The 17,101-nt window shown below is 42.2% G+C and overlaps 1 protein-coding gene across 3 annotated transcripts in view; it reads right to left on the bottom strand.

Annotated features, from left to right (window-relative positions):
* Window positions 1-2,988: 2,988 nt before the first annotated feature.
* The window catches only part of wnk4b (WNK lysine deficient protein kinase 4b), a 66,695-nt gene continuing 52,582 nt past the window's right edge, over window positions 2,989-17,101 (bottom strand). For 2 of the 3 annotated variants that reach the window (XM_066674442.1, XM_066674444.1), the window contains 9 exons: window positions 15,183-15,237; window positions 14,923-15,051; window positions 14,676-14,798; window positions 10,184-11,031; window positions 9,350-9,443; window positions 6,393-6,888; window positions 5,488-5,696; window positions 5,009-5,103; window positions 2,989-4,731 (listed from right to left, as the gene is read on the bottom strand). In XM_066674442.1, coding sequence (XP_066530539.1) covers window positions 4,729-4,731; window positions 5,009-5,103; window positions 5,488-5,696; window positions 6,393-6,888; window positions 9,350-9,443; window positions 10,184-11,031; window positions 14,676-14,798; window positions 14,923-15,051; window positions 15,183-15,237 — 2,052 coding nt within the window. In that variant the 3' untranslated portion in view covers window positions 2,989-4,728. The remainder of the gene's footprint in view (window positions 4,732-5,008; window positions 5,104-5,487; window positions 5,697-6,392; window positions 6,889-9,349; window positions 9,444-10,183; window positions 11,032-14,675; window positions 14,799-14,922; window positions 15,052-15,182; window positions 15,238-17,101) is intronic. The other variant, XM_066674443.1, reaches the window with a different exon arrangement.

Below are 17,101 nucleotides of genomic sequence, written 5' to 3'. Positions count from 1 at the left end.
CAGGCTATTTATAACTTAGCAAAACTGCAAAGACAACCTCAGAGCCTCAGGAAAGAAACAAGAGCGGCTGCCAACCCAGGAATGCACAGAGTTATTCAGACACTGATGCAAAGCAGAGCATTCCAGCCATGTAAAAACACAAAGGAGCGTTTTTCATAATAACTCCTTAAATCCAAGAACTCCGGCAGGTTAGAAATAGAAACAATTAACTCGCTTGGCAAGGTCTGAAGATCTAATTCTCGCAGCTTACCTCAGTCAGTAATAACGCAGCCTTTTTTGGGCTGATGAAATTGTGTTAGCAAAAAAGCAAGCCCCAACACTCATCAGACACTTCAGTTTGGCGCTTAATAACACCCTCCACCAAAACTGTATAAAAGATGCAGGCCACAAGTTAGGGACCGCATTTCATTGGTCACATCACCAGTTCCATTATTGTTTGGTTTCTCACAATCCATGTAAACCACCATTCACACCGAGTGCTGTCAGTGCTGGACTGACTGGAGTGGTCAGCTCAATGTTCTGAGAACTGCAAATGTCCTTTTCAGAGTGCCAGCCCCTTGTCAGATCCACATCCTTTCAGACCCGTTGTGTTGAGCAACTTCTCACAGTGGAAAGAGTGGACAGAACAATCCGTGGATTTTATCCAGATCTGATTTCTGATCTCGCAAAGACGACATTTTTAATTGCTGTTTATCTGACGGAAATTGTGGTCTACCAGGCCTCGCTGGGGCCCTATTTTGTCTGAATGTTTTGATATTTTTAGCTCCAGAAACTCGTTTTTCATGTTTATAGAAAGATAAATGTAATATCTGACTTTACATTAATGACCACTTTAACTGGGTAATAAACTGAGTGTAGAGTTACTGACTGTAGCCTGTCTGCTATGATACAGTGTCTCAATCATCATTCATCAATTTCTGACCAAAGAACTGTTGTGGACACTCACTGGCAACTCTATTAGACACACCCACATCACAATGTGTGTTGCTCATCCTGTAGTCCTTCATCATTGGACACAGAACGATGTTGGCTGGATACATTTAGTTGGTGGGCAGTTGTTAGTCCAGCAGTGACACTGAGGTGTTACAAACTCTAGCAGCTCTGCTGTATCTGATCCACTCATACATCCACAACACACACCAACATACCAGCACCTGTAGCACAGCTCTGTGGTGGTCCTGACCATGAAAGAACAGGATGAAAAGGGGTTAACAATGTATGCAAAGCAACACAATTGTTATTTTAGAACTAGAAAATGCACCTGTATCGTCAGAGCTGAAAGTGCTCTGAGTATTGATTAATTAAGATTAGAATAGAGACAGGTTTAGATTTAACATCAATTTTTAATGATAATTATTTACAATCATTGCCTCTGAACAGGAGTTAAACATTAAGAGTACAAAAAAAAGAAAGGCACAAAGTCTGTTTGGCAGATGAACATTGTTTTCTTTTGTGAAATATAATACAGTTTTCTCTAAATGTCTGTTATACGTCATCTCTGTGACACTTTAAGGCATCAGTTAAGATTTCACAGTTTAAATTTCATTTTTTTTCTTTTATCACATTCATTTTACACGTGTTACATTAATTTACAAAGGCAGGACACCTACACAGCTCACTGCATTTCACATCTAATTGCACTTCTATTTACAGAGAGTGTGGCATGTACAGGCTGAGGAAAGTGCATTGTGTCAGTTTGTGAATAAGGAAAACGACCACAGCGAGCGATGCCTGAAACTTTAATATCACATTTCCGTTGCTACAGCAGCCTACCAAGGAAACATTCTTTAACACAGAAGAGGCTCAAAAGTGTTATGCGTACGCTTAAAGGCATTTTTAAAACGATTTTCTTGACCTTAAAATTCACACCAATGTGGATTTAATCATATTTGGTTCTAGCTTCAACGTCATGAAAATACAAAAGCTAATACAATTACCATATCATAGCAGTCATAAAACCTGGTGTGTCCAAAATGCTCATTTAATTAGTCTATATTAACATAACAAATGATTCCATGCTATTGGTCCTTTCACCAATAGATACTAAAAAAAGAAAAAAAAATACAGCCCACTAATCACTGGGTAAGTGCAGAGTAAGCGCCTGTTGAGTAAGTCGTAAGATAAAATAAGTACTGAGTAAGTAAAGGGCATGATATTACTGAGTATCTTACAATTAATTTCAGCATTTCCTCATAAGTCAGCTACGTACGTATAATGCCTCAGTACATATCGGCTAAACAGGGTATCTCTTGAGTATGTGATGATGATTGTGGTAAATCACATCCTGAACCTAATCAGTACAAAGCACTATGAAACTCTGCTCGTGCCTGTAATGAAAGTAACTGACCTTCTCTGTAGGTGCATTGTATATAATTTTAAAGAATCTCTAATTACATTCAGAACTACAGTGTATTCCAAATAGTTGCTTCATTAGTTATTTATATAAAAATACATTAATAGTCACTTGATGTCATAATTTTAATTCAGTTTCATTCATTCATTATCTGTAACCCTTATTCAATTCGTGGAGGGTCCGGAGCCTACCCGGAATAACTGGGCACAAGGAAGGAACACACCCTGGAGGGGGCGCCAGTCCTTCACAGGGCAACACACACTCACACCTATGGACACTTTGAGTCTCCAATCCAACCTAACTCCTGGGAGGAAACCCACACAGACACAGGGAGAACAAACCACACTCCTCACAGACAGTCACCCGGAGGAAACCCACGCGGACACGGGGAGAACACACCACACTCCTCACAGACAGTCACCCGGAGGAAACCCACGCAGACACGGGGAGAACACACCACACTCCTCACAGACAGTCACCCGGAGGAAACCCACGCAGACACAGGGAGAACACACCACACTCTTCACAGACAGTCACCCGGAGGAAACCCACGCAGACACGGGGAGAACACACCACACTCCTCACAGACAGTCACCCGGAGGAAACCCACGCAGACACGGGGAGAACACACCACACTCCTCACAGACAGTCACCCGGAGGAAACCCACACAGACACGGGGAGAACACACCACACTCCTCACAGACAGTCACCCGGATGAAACCCACACAGACACAGGGAGAACACACCACACTCCTCACAGACAGTCACCCGGAGGAAACCCACGCAGACACGGGGAGAACACACCACACTCCTCACAGACAGTCACCCGGAGGAAACCCACGCAGACACGGGGAGAACACACCACACTCCTCACAGACAGTCACCCGGAGCAGGACTCAAACCCACAACCTCCAGGTCCCTGGAGCTGTGTGACTGCGACATCTACCTGCTGCGCCACGGTGCCACCCTAATTCAGTTTTGTAATCTATAATTATGCTTAGAAGTACAATAGATTCAGAACATTGTTACATGCCTTATTTGTGAGGTGTTTGTTAGATATACCAAGTAATAACCACATATTTCTAGTATCATACCCTTTACTTACTCTGTACTTACATTTTCTTACACCGTACTTAACAGGTACATACTCTGTACTTACCCAGTAATCAGCCGGCTGTAATTTAAAGTGTTACCAAAAATTTCTTCATTATAAACCACATGTCCCAAAGCTTGTAGACACCCTTTATAATGCATTTCTATATCTTTAATACAGTGGATACACCCACTGTTGACACACACGTTCATTTGTATAATCTCCACACAAAAGCATGGGAAGGCTGTTTGGCTGATGTTTAATGTCACCACAGTCAATGCCAAGTGCTGGCAAGGGAAGTATCAATCCTCCAAGTACTGGGCTGTGGAGCTGTGTTCTCTAGAATGAGATGGAGCAGTGTTTGTCAGAGCCAGAACTAATCGTGGGGCATCGGTACCTGACCTCGCTAACATGCTCAAGGCTGAATGCCATCAGATCCTCACCTAAATGTTTCTAGCCTCAAGTCTTTCCAGAAGACAGAATTATTATTTTTTTCTTAGTTTGGTTGTTTCAAAAAAAGAACACAATGCACTCAGAGGGCTGTTATCAAACACTCAAGAGTAAACGTGATTTTTATAATTGATTTTAAAAAATCAGGAGTTAAACAAAACGGCTTTGTGCAAGTTTAAATGTAAGTGCAAAACAATCTCAAAACTGGAGTAACATTTGTTCTGTGATCCAATAAAAACAAACAAACATTCAAAAACATCTCATTTTGGTACACAACTGAAAATATGGCAGGGTTTTGATTATCTTCATCTTCATTGTCTCACCAAGGCCGATCACTGGACATCCACCACATTTGGACAGAGATGAACTTCAGCTGCCCCACCAGCAGGGGGCTCCATTGCTCCATAAAAACAGACACACAACAAATCGACTTTCTGATTGTGCGGTGTTTGTTTTAAAATGGTTAAAACGGTAAAATCAGATAAGAACAAGCTGCTTAATGACATCTTCACTGCGCAGAAACATGCCACGGATGTCAGTTGACCAAGCTGAAGGGCTTTAAGATGTTTGGAAAGGAAGCTATGCTGCTCCTGCTCTTTTCCGAGAGGCATGCCCACTCCCAAATGGCACTCTCAGAGTCCTGAAGACCACATGTGCCTGTAATGTGTACCTTCTTCCATGCTTCCATTCAGAATTCACATTCACTAGTGCCCTCTACGTAGCATTTCAAGGACTGGAGGCATCTGGGCTGTGCTATTGACTGACAGAGAAGGCTAGAACATCACATCCGTCAGCAGAGGTCAGCAAAGGGAGGCAGGGTCAGATGTGAGATCACTGGAAAATATAGAAAGGACTAAATATTAATCACTCTTTAAACATTTAAACACTAAATATCGTCGCTTGAGGAATAATTTGTTAAAAGGGAGTGAGTGAGTGAGTGAGTTAGTTACAAGCCAATTCTATGTGGTGCTTTGCATCTAAAAAGCCATTTGAGGAAAGTCACTGAATGATGGATTGCTGTTCCAATATTTTAATCACTACTATTTTGAGCATGAACATGGAGCTTGGTTTTGACCCTCCATTTATGAAATGATTTGTGAGTGACTCTCACCACTTTGGCATAGTCAGAAGCAAAGGTCACTCCTTTAGTTGCTCGCTCCTGAGAGCCGCTGCTGCTGCCACTCACTGAATTCTTCCTCATGATGCCTGAAAGAGAGCCACCAGTCTTAACTCTACAAAATAAAGGTCTTGAAGAGAATACGTTCAGAGACTTTGTCTTTTCCACTTTAAGTCTCTCCCCAGCACATTTGGCAGAATTAGATCTCTCTGTTTTCTTATGGGTTTCTATCAGTGTATAAAAATACACAAAGCTTTCCTTTCTGTTTGACGCGCTGTGACGTTTTTTGTGTGATTAGACAAGGGCATTCCTACTCATATGTTTTGTTGTACAGACAGTCAAATAATAAAATATAAAATGTATGTATTTGTCTGCTTTATTAGCTCATCGTTTACTTTGTTTGCTTACTCATTTATTTAAATATTATTTGTATATTTATATCTTCATTTTGTGTGTTTGTGTGTAAGAGTTACCTGTAGTGGGCAGTATGTCGAGCCTCTGTAGGCTGTTTCTGCGAGAGGAGGAAGGATATCCCCCGCTCTTGGAGAGACGCCTCTGACGGCTGGAAAGCATAGCCGCTGGAGACACAATCCCTGGAGGAGGAACCTTTCCCATCCGCTCATACAACTCCTCAATCTCCCGCTTCTGAGAGGCCTGGAGAGCCTGGACCTCAGACAGGTGTCTGAGTGAGTGAGAGAGTGAGTGAGAGAGAGAGAGAGAGACAGAGACAGATAGAAAGAGAGACAGAGAGAGAGAGAGAGAGAGAGAGAGACAGAGACAGAGAGAGAGAGAGAGAGAGAGAGAGAGAGAGAGAGAGAGAGAGAGAGGGACAGAGAGAGAGAGAGAGGGACAGAGAGAGAGACACACAGAGACAGATAGAAAGAGAGACAGACAGAGAGAGAGAGAGAGAGAGAGAGAGAGAGAGAGAGACAGAGAGAGAGAGAGAGAGACAGAGAGAGAGAGAGACAGAGAGAGAGAGAGAGAGAGACAGAGAGAGAGAGAGAGAGAGAGATTGATTACTGGGCATACATTACAGGGACAAAAAGACATATACACATATTAAATAACCATTCATTCATTGTCTGTAATCACTTATCCAGTTCAGTGTCACGGTGGGTGACACAGAATCACTGGATGCAAGGCTGGGAGCACACCCTGGAACACACACTCACTTATACGTATGGACACTTTTGAGTAGCCAATCCACCTATCAACATGTGTTTTTGGACCAGGAGCACCTGGAGGAAACCCATGCAGACACAGGGAGAACATACCAAACTCCTCACAGACAGTCACCCGGAGCGGGGCTTGAACCCATGAGATGTGAAACTCAAGGAAACATTGCTGTCGTACTGCTGAGCTCAGGGCTGTATCTCACCTCTCTCTGAGCTCCTGAAGTTCCTCCCACATTTCATCATCCTCGCTTTCCGTCTCATCACTGCTGGCATACGAGGCACTGCGAGTGTAGCTGATCCACGGCTGGTTCACGTTCCCGATCGGAGACCCTCCTGCCAGACCCTCCCAAAGGCTCACACTTATCCTCCTCTGCCTTGTCTCGCCTTCTCTTGTCTCCTCCTCACCTCCTTCACCATCTTCTGCCTCCGCCTCTTTACTCTCCACGTTCCCAGCTCCTCCGGGACCACTGCAGGACTCATTTAAGGGCTCAAAAGGCACTTGGTTAGGCGGAGACACAGTGACTGTGCTAAAGCTGGCTTCTGATTCGGCCTCCTCCTCTTCCTCCTCAGTGCTGCTCTCTGATTGGTTGCTGTTGGCTGGTGGAGGTATTGGTGGCTGTGGCTTGGGAGGTGCAGGTGTTTCGATCTCAATGCTAGGACTGACCTGGAAACGTCCCACAGTGATGGAGGGTTTTTTCTCTGAAGATAAAACAATGGTCACAAATGATTAATGTATATGGAAAATTTAGTAAATGAGTCAGTATAATAAACTATTATGAATCTAGGTTTGTTATTGTTGTTCTGCTAAACATTTGCCATAGATTTCATACATAAGATGCACATAAATACGTTGTAAAATGCGTAACGGGAGAAGATTATGTAAAGCGTATTTAAAATGTCTCCCTCCACACCTCTGGAACTCTCTCCCATCACACATTTACAAATTTAAAACACATCTTTTCTCTTTCATATATCTCCCCTCTTTCCTGAAACTTGACATTGTAATTTACTCCTTGTTCTTGAGTTGTGTGACATGTCACTGTTATCCAGTTGTCTTATGTTTTTGTCTTTTACATTAATTTCTAATCCAATCAAAGTCTTTGTGTCATTGAAAATTGCTTTATAAGCACTATTTATTACTATTATTATAGGTTTAAACTAATCTAAAATATTGTTAATATTGGTTTGTTAGAAGTTATATTAATACATGTTAAGTAAATGTATTAGTATAAATAAGTAATTTTTTTAAACTATTGGTAAAGATGCCTAAGTGTAGTATATGTGTAAATGTAAAATGATAATAATAATAATATGGGTTGGCATGGTGGTGCAGCAGGTAGTGTCGCAGTCACACAGCTCCAGGGAGCGGGAGGTTGTAGGTTCGATTCCCGCTCCGGGTGACTGTCTGTGAGGAGTGTGGTGTGTTCTACCTGTGTCTGCGTGGGTTTCCTCCGGGTGCTCCGGTTTCCTCCCACAGTCCAAAAACACAAGTTGGTAGGTGGATTGGCGACTCAAAAGTGTCAGTGTGTGTGTGTGTTGCCCTGTGAAGGACTGGCGCCCCCTCCAGGGTGTATTCCTGCCTTGCGCCCAATGATTCCAGGTAGGCTCTGGACCCACCGCAACCCTGAACTGGATAAGCGCTTACAGATAATGAATGAATGATAATAATATGACAATAACAGCAGTTCTTATTAATAAAAAAAAGGGTCTTTTAACTGACCAAATGGGAGATATCATCTATTGAAGAATTTCTGATAAACTAGCTCTCTCTAGTTCTGATAAACTATCTCTAATAAATTAAAGTCAAACAGAATGTATCAGTTAAAAGCACAAACAACAACCTGCAGTTCTGTTTTCTACCTATAGGGAGAAGTCTCACATAACCTAAAGGACAATAAGGCCTCCTTAGGCCGTGTCTTTTAAAGTAATATGGTTTCTGCATGAGAGCATGAGAGGTGAAATGATTTGAACAAATATTTACCTGGGCATTAAGCATGTGTTCATAAAAATACAATACGTACAAGAGAACAAAAAAAAACTCACGTTACATTTCACTGTATTCGCTTATTCTACATTAATTATTACATAATTCATTCTTCTTCATTTTAATGCAAAGCATAGATCTGTCTGATTCTTTGGCTGCTACAGACTTCGGCACATTACTGTATACTACTTAGACAAGAACCTCTTTAAGAATTTTAAAAATTCAGCTAGTTTGGGTCACCAAGCCAAGCCCAGTGCCAAGTCTCAGTTACAATGGGCTGTTGAACCTGTGTTTTCAGGCGTGATGGGCTGCCATTCAAGAATTTTGGTAAGAGCTGGAGTGGTATCTGTGATCCAGAACCAATCACCCAACATCAGTACCTGAATTCACTCATGCTCATTTGGTAGACGTCATCAGATTCTCACAGCTATGTTCCAGCCTATAATCTAAAACTTTCTCTGACCAGCAGAAGGGAAGAGAAGGTGAATATACCCTTTTTCACGAACAGAATTATTAGAAATGTCTGATAAATGTTTGACTACGTTACAAGTCAAAATTTCCATCATTAACTGGGAGATGGGAGATGGGAAGGTTTTTCTAGCGACAGTTTTATCAGAGCTGGTTATCTGCCAGAGCCAGGAGGGCCTGGGGGAGTATCACAAAAGCTTGCTTTAACAAACAAGAGGCAGAGCAGGTACATGCTGGAAGGAAGTTAAAGTGGGAGACGGAACCTGAGTGAGTGTGTGTGTGGGGGTGGGTGGGTGGATTTGTTTTTCCTAAGTGTGTGAACGTGTCAATGTACGTCTGTTTGTGTAGTCGACAGGCTGTAACAGACTTAATGGACTGTGCTTCTTTACATTATTTGTGTGTCTCTTTGTTTGCATAGGTATGTTTTTACTGGCAGAAGGCTATCAGAGATAACCTTGCTCTATGGGCCCAGTTTGTGTGAACAGACCGCACAGACTGGCTGCCAATGTACACAATACAGCCAAAAGTTTGTGGATAAATTCTCATCCAACATTTTTGTCTGTAACCACATGTAAATACATGTCTATGTCCACAAGGGGCGCATCCTAACATAGCTGAACTCACTGATGATCTATCCATCTATATAAAACAGTGGTGACTTCTGTGCCATAATATTACTTGCATAATATATACGGATTTATGTCTTACCCTCCGTTATAGGGGACAGTTTCACTTTAGCTGCACTGGCAACAACCTCAGACACAGTTAGAGAGGATGGAGGTCTGGGACAGGGTGTGGATGCCTGGTTGAGGGAGGCAAAAGAAGACACAAACACAAAATCAGAGACTGAATAACAGCAGCCACTTCAGATGAAGAAGAAGCAGAGAAAATGGCAGCACTCTGCTCCAGATGGTTAAGATCATGTGCTCTGAAATGTGTCATAGTCATTATGTGTACAGAAGTGGTTTGAGGATGTGTCTGCATTGGTAAGTGTTTGTCTGCAACGTTCATGTCATGTTAAACACCGGTTTGGGTGGAGAGGTATGAAAGAATAAGTCAGGAGGCATGCTTTAAATTTGCATGTGCTTCACATTGTGTAAAGCAAAGTTCCCCATTCAGTCGTCATTGTTTCAGTGTGTTATGAGTTAAGAACTTGAAAGGACAAAAACTAGCTGAAAGTACTACCTTAAATTTAGGGCTGAATGGTTTGGCTTGTTCAACCGTTATTGAACCTGTGTCCCCTTCTCTTTTACACTGGCTACATTTTTCAAAATTCTGTTCAATGCAACAAAATAACACAAGACATTCTGCCACCTACACTTCCTGTGGTGTACTGCAATCTGTCACAGAATCAGTATTTCTGTTTTTAGGGATAGAATTGTATATATATTCCAAGCATTAAATAATCAGCACTTATTTGGATGATTTTGTTCCTGAAAAGAGCTGTATTCACAAGTGGTCAATTAAAATCATTTTGTGGGCTGTGTTCTCTACAGCTCATAGTGGGCTATTGTGTATGTACATGAGTACTAGTGCACTCACTGTGTTCTGAGGGCTGCCTGAAGTAGAGGACTCAGGGGAGCTGCTGGTGGAGCAGAACGATGAGGAGCTTTCTATTTGTTGAGATTTCTCTCTGGGTTGGGGGCTGGACAGAGAGCCTGCAGCTGGGCTTATGCAGTTTGGAACAGACTGTTTGACATCTGTGGGTGGTACTAGGATCTCTACAGCACTGGGGAGTATGCTTGCTTGTGCTGCGGCAAATGAGCTTACATTCCCAGCCCGACCTTGACTGTCTTCCTGTGGCTCTTGTCTGGGGGCCTGGACTTGTGGGTTAGCCTCAGGATGTTGATACGTATCCATAACATGCCCTTGTAGAGGTGTCCCTTGGCTGTACGGAGCCTCACTGTGGCCCACTACTGGATGCTGGGCTCCAAACATGGGTGCATAGCCTTGCTGGGGGGCCATGGGAGGCAGGTAACCTTGGGGTAGGTTGCTGGCCATTGAGGTGGGGGGCATGAAGGTTTGTGCCACGCTCATGGCCAGTGACAGCACATTGGCCAGGGACAAGAGTGGCTGCTGAGATTGCCATATTCCTGGAGCAGGGGCATTTGGAGGCACATCAGATGGAGTCATGTCACCTACCTGCTGGGAGGGAGGAGCTAGATTGGAGCTGCTGGGGTTTCGGGTGAGTGGAGGTGTGCCGATGGAGCCTTTGATGGGTGATGGATTGATGAGATAGGAGTAGGGGTAGGGGGAGTTATGCATGTAAGGTGGGTTGGAGAACTGAGGTGGCAGGCCAGATAGCTGGTTAGAAAGAAGAATAGGCAGAGATTCTGAATTGGGGAATTGTGGGTACTGAGGAGCAGGAGGACGGTAGGGCAGTTGGGAGCCTGAAAAAGAAACACAGAACAGAAAGATTGAATTCAAATTTGTGGACAACACTACTAGCAGTTTATATAGGGTGATATGTCAAGGCAGGAGGCACAGTGTCGCAGTCACACAGCTCCAGGGACCTGGAGGTAGTGAGATCAAGTCCCGCTCCGGCTGACTCTCTGTGAGGAGTTTGGTGTGTTCTCCCTGTGACTGCATGGGTTTCCACCGGGTGACTGTTTGTGAGGAGTGTGGTGTGTTCTCCCTGTGTCTGCGTGGGTTTCCTCCAGGTGACTGTCTGTGAGGAGTGTGGTGTGTTCTCTGTGTCTGCGTGGGTTTCCTCCAGGTGATTGTCTGTGAGGAGTGTGGTGTGTTCTCTCTGTGTCTGCGTGGGTTTCCTCCCACAGTCCAAAAACACATATTGGTAAGTGGACTGGTGACTCAAAAGTGTCCGTAGGTCTGAGTGAATTTGTGTGTTGCTCTGTGAAGAACTGGCGCCCCCTCCAGGGTGTGTTCTTGCCTTGTGCCCAGTGATTCTGGGTAGGCTCCAGACCCTGAACTGGATAAGCGATTACAGACAATGAATGAATGTCATGGCAAACTGGTGTTTGTGGACAGTATTACAAAAGATAATGTAGAAGTTTCCTCACCATTTGTAAGGTCTCCAGTCTGTTTACATGCTAAAAACTAGTCTAATGTGTTTACAAAGCCCCAGTGTCTGTAAATGAGTGAAAAGACAGACTGGCTGGTATTTTTGACGATGGAGGGATGACGTTGAAAAGCATGAACCGAAATGAGGATATTGCTCATGACTGCTCCATAGGTGGGTAATATATATATGTATTTTTGCTGTTTCGGATTAAGGTGGAAATGTCTCCAAATTCAGGAGATGACTAACTGCATTACCGAAAGTGATACAAACTAAACAACTCAAGTTACAAATTTCTGTGGTAATTCAAACAGTGAATAAAAACGTAAAGACAAGTTGAACTTCATCTACATACAAACAATAGTCATTATTCCCCTAAAACAAGCCGTTCCACATTAAAAGACATGGAATGTAAGCAAGCAGAGAGTACTGTGATTGCTCACAATAGTAGACATTCCCAAAGCAAACACTCATCACATTGCCCATTTTAAAATTTCCCAAGTATGTAAAAGTTTTGACTGAGTAAACACAAAATATCTATTAGCTAATACTCTGGTATATTTAGCCAATAATGGTCTGTAGAATGGGTTTCTTTTCCAACTGTTTATACAATATTACAAAGCACTCTGTGGTGAATTTTATGTATATCAAAACACAAAACATTGCTCTATATATATTTATGGTGGATAACCAATAACAACACAATTTTGTTGCTGCTGTGGTTACGGGACATTAAATGCATTATAACTGCCTAGGCTGCAAACCTCTGTGGTTCAGTTACAAACACAAACAGCCTGCTGAAGGGAAGTGTTCTTTGCTTTTTCTGGAAACTGCAAAAGGCTCATTCTCTGAGCAGTATTGGCCACATCTTCCCGCATGCCTCTGTGTGTTTGTGTTCTCTACGCTAATCAAATCAGCAGATTCCACTTCAAACCTCCAGGTGTCAAACACATCAAAACCATCCAGCGTCACTATCGCCAGGGTTCAGCGCTGGCGTCAAACTGTGGTCTCTATGGAGACGAGGATGTTTTGATCGGCCTATCGCAGTGCTGGGGGAGATAGAGACACTGATGGTTCTGTCTGTCTCTAAAGCCTAAGGGTTCACTCACAGGATTGAAGAAAATAGAATACTGCTCAATAAGAACCACTTTCATTGCTACAGTCTCTGAAATAATCAACTGATGTATTCAAACTGCTTTAGAGGCCATGTGTGATGACAGAGAGAAAGAGAGAGAGTATACAGTTCTGGTGAGAGATACTAGATTTATATTGCTCTAGCCCACATTTGGCATTGAGCATGGTGACCATTGGGCAAGGTCAAAATTTCATTTCATTTTTCTCAGCTTTCCTACTGAGATTGTTCAAGAGCCTGTATACAGTTGTTTGTTTGACTTTGGCCTTAATATTAAGTGCTTGGCAGATACTCAGACAAAGTATTCGGTAGTTTATTTTGTTTAGGTTGGTTCTGGGACTTGTCCCAGTCTCTATGAGACATAATTCTACTGGACATAATTCCTTGGCAGAGAGCACTAGAGAAAATTAATTAAAGAAACTTATTCCTGAATATGAATTCTTAACAATATTACTTTTGGCCTTTTGTATATTGCAACGTATTGAATAGAGGCATAGCTGTGTTCTGAATGTTAAACAGGACCTTCTATTGGGGTCATACATCCAAGTGTTTTTGAACCAAGAGTTGATAACAAAAATTTAGAAATTGAATTATTGATACTTCAGTATTTTTCTACATTTTATTTTACAGGTTCTATATGTTTGAGGGTTTGTAACCCCTCACTACACACGGAAATGAAGCCTATTCCCTGTTAACAGTACATTACATGTACATTGCATTAACATTGCATTACAATGTAAAATGTAATGTCCCAGTACGGTCCGCTGTGAAGTGAACTAGTGTTAATAGGGAGAGCTACAGTAAGGGGATGAGACCCTTTCCACTTTTGTAAATGAAGCCTCTGGACCCTCAAAACATTAGTTCATTCTGTTTACATCGCAGAAACAACAGGCAAGTGGAGCTTAGCCCTGCTGCTAATTAACCCTGCATTTTACTGCAGATTATATGTGCACAGCAGGTGCTCAAACTGCTCAAAGAACTCAGCTCGGAAACTGAGCTCAGCAACAGTAAACAGCACTACCACGTTTTCAGAGATTGCCATTTCTGTTTTAAATGAACACATGGGAATAAGCTGAGCTGAAACACTGCTGGTATTTTTTAATTGAGTGCACCGTGTGATGCTGAAGAAAAAGTCTTAAGTTGGTGAAGTATGCCATTGGCTCGACTGGAGAACAGGTGGCTTACATGGAACATAATACAATTGTATTTTGTTAATAATGAATGATATAGCAATATATTTTTCATATAGAGTATATGGTAAAGATAAGCCTAAGGCAGAAGGAAGGACAATAACATAAGGACAACATTGAGAAACACTTTCTCTAGTCTAACTTATAAGAATTAAGGTTATTATTAAAAAGTATAACCATTAAAATAAGTATTAAAATGAAATGTGATTTAAACATTGTGTGAATCATTCATTGTCGGAGCCCACCTGGACTCATTGGGCTCAAGGTGGGAACACACCCTAGAGGAGATGCCAGCCCATAACAGTGCAGCACACATTCAATCACACACTCACACCTATGGACACTTTTGAGTAGCCAATCCACCTACCAACGTGGGTTTTTGGACTATTGGATGAAACCAGGGCACCCGAAGGAAGCCTACATAGACACGGGGAGGACATATAACTCCTCTCAGACAGACACCCAGTGCAGGGCTTGAAACCATAACCTCAGGACGCTGGAGCTGTGTGACAGCGACACTATCTATTGTGACACTGAGCCGCTCCTACATTGTGTACATATTGTTATAATGTCTTTAAGAATGGTGATAATATTACCATATGTAAATACATTTTAGCCAAATTACTCAGTTTACTGAATGGAGAGATAGAAGGATGAAAGGGTGGATGGGGTGGACTGGTAATAGACAGATACCTGTAGTGTGGAAGGACTGAGAGCGTAGCTGGCGAACAGGTGGTCCTGCGTCAGGGTCGAGATACAAGTCAGCACCCAATGCAGGGGAGGAGCCACGGGTCACCTGACTTGGATTTGTGTAATCTGAACAAGCATTACAGAGAAATGGAACACTTATTTATAATTACAGCAGCCCTATCATTATGCATCCCTAGAAAAAACGACGGATGATTGTCAGGCTACTAGCAGGTATAACTAGGTGAGATACCTGAGGTGTGGAAAGACTGTGACCGGAGTGGACGCACTGGAACAGCTGCATCTGGATCAAGATAATAGTCTCCACCCACTGCAGGGGAGGAGCCCTGGGTCACCTGGCCCACACTGGCAGCAGTGTAGTCTGAGGAGTGAAACATATATAAATCAATACTGATATGCAAACCCTCAATGAAGAAACCATAGCTAAAATTGTATTCAAATGTTTGAACATCAAAATAAAGTCTATATATTATCTATTTAAAACTGCGGTACCTGGTAGAGATGAGGAGGAGTGTGTCCGTGACAGTCCTTGTGTGTGCAGGTTGGGCTGTAAAATACAACGTACCATAAAAAAAAAAACCCATTAAATATTTTCTAAAAATACCATGTCCTTTAGGTCATACGAGAGAGAGAGAGAGAGAGAGAGAGAGAGAGAGAGAGACAGAGAGAGAGAGACAGAGAGAGACAGAGAGAGAGAGAGAAAGAGAGACAGAGAGAGAGAGACAGACAGAGAGAGAGAAAGAGAGAGAGAGAGAGAGAGAGAGAGAGACAGACAGAGAGAGAGAAAGAGAGAGAGAGACAGAGAGAGAGAGAAGACCTTAAATATATAGTATCTTACCAACAGACAAAGCTTGTAACAAGTCTATACCTGAAATGAATAACACGTGGAAGGTTTGTTCCTCTAATAAAGGTTTGTGCTCTCTAATAATGCATAAAGTATTTGCAAATGACAAGTTGCTTTATGAGCAGTCAGCTGCAAAATGTAAAGCCAGGTACGAATTTGCTCACCATGGTAAAACACTATTTACACACTCCATGACTGAACAAAGCGAGGTAAAGTCATCCTGATGTGTGGCGGTTTAAATGTGCCCAAGGTATACCAATGCGACATCCAAGTTTCTTTGTATTTTACTTCCCCACCTTGAAATTAACTAGTTTTCATGGCTTCTTATGTTGCCAAAAACCAGTTATAATTCACTTTAACGCAGCCATTTACTGTTTACTCTATTACATACACTGTTTACGTTACTGTGCTTTTAATACAATGGATATTTTAGAAGGCTGTAGTGTTATGTGTCTCCCTGACAGCCAGAAACTTTATAGTTTAATAAAAGTCTGAATGTAATAACTCCACAACAGACACTCTGCAACAAAAACACTCCTTATCACTTCAGTGCACATTAAGTAACAAACACAATTAATTCCTCTCAGTTACATTCAGGATACAGTTTCCTGTGGCGGTAAAAATGATATGTGAGAGAGCAAGAGTAAGTGTGAAAGGTTGAAAGATGAAAGGATAGTGAGACCAGCTATGACTCAGAGCAATATTGGGGTCATAAAGGTCAGAGAAATATATATAGGGCCATGAGAGATCTGTTCTGAACACAAAGCTGGCTACACCAGGAATAACCCTTTAAAGCTTGAAAACACCCCTCAGGAACTGTACAAGATAATGGCGTTTTTGTTTTTCTAAGAGATGAAATGCACCATTTTCTCATCAGGGTCTATTTATGAACTCCACTGAATCCTGAGAAAGGAAGACGTTGGGGGAAATATGCTAGAAAAATATTTTGTTTTGTCGTTTGTGTTTTTTGTGTTTTTACCACTCACTGCCACAAAGAAACTCCATCATGTGAAAGTAATTACAGCATAATGCTTCCCTACAGTGTCTGCTTTCATCTTAACTTAATCTTAAGGCGCCACTTTTCCCATTAGTGTGGAACCTGTGATACTAAAGGTGAACTGTTCAGAAAAACAACCCGAGAAATATACGTGGATACAAAGACAGTTCTACAGCAAACATGATTTTTACTGTTACACACATTAGTAGCTGATAGTTTATGATACTGTGACATTAATGTAGACCTGTTCTCGCTTAATTAAGATTTTGTCATTTGAATAATTGCATTTATTTGTCTGTTTGGTTGTTTTTGTTTTTAAGTAAGTAATATGATTCCTACAGTATTCTTATTATTTATTTACTAATTATAGATAACACAGCTCCAGGGACCTGGAGGTTGTGGGTTCGATTCCCGCTCCGGGTGACTTTGAGGAGTTGGTGTGTTCTCCCTGTGTCTGCGTGGGTTTCCTCCGGGTGACTGTCTGTGAGGAGTGTGGTGTGTTCTCCCTGTGTCTGCATGGGTTTCCTCCGGGTGACTGTCTGTGAGGAGTGTGGTGTGTTCTCCCTGTGT

This window comes from Hoplias malabaricus, chromosome 6, assembly GCF_029633855.1.
Source record: "Hoplias malabaricus isolate fHopMal1 chromosome 6, fHopMal1.hap1, whole genome shotgun sequence".
NCBI classification, from domain to species: domain Eukaryota; kingdom Metazoa; phylum Chordata; class Actinopteri; order Characiformes; family Erythrinidae; genus Hoplias; species Hoplias malabaricus.
This window is presented reverse-complemented; position numbering and strand designations above follow the sequence as displayed.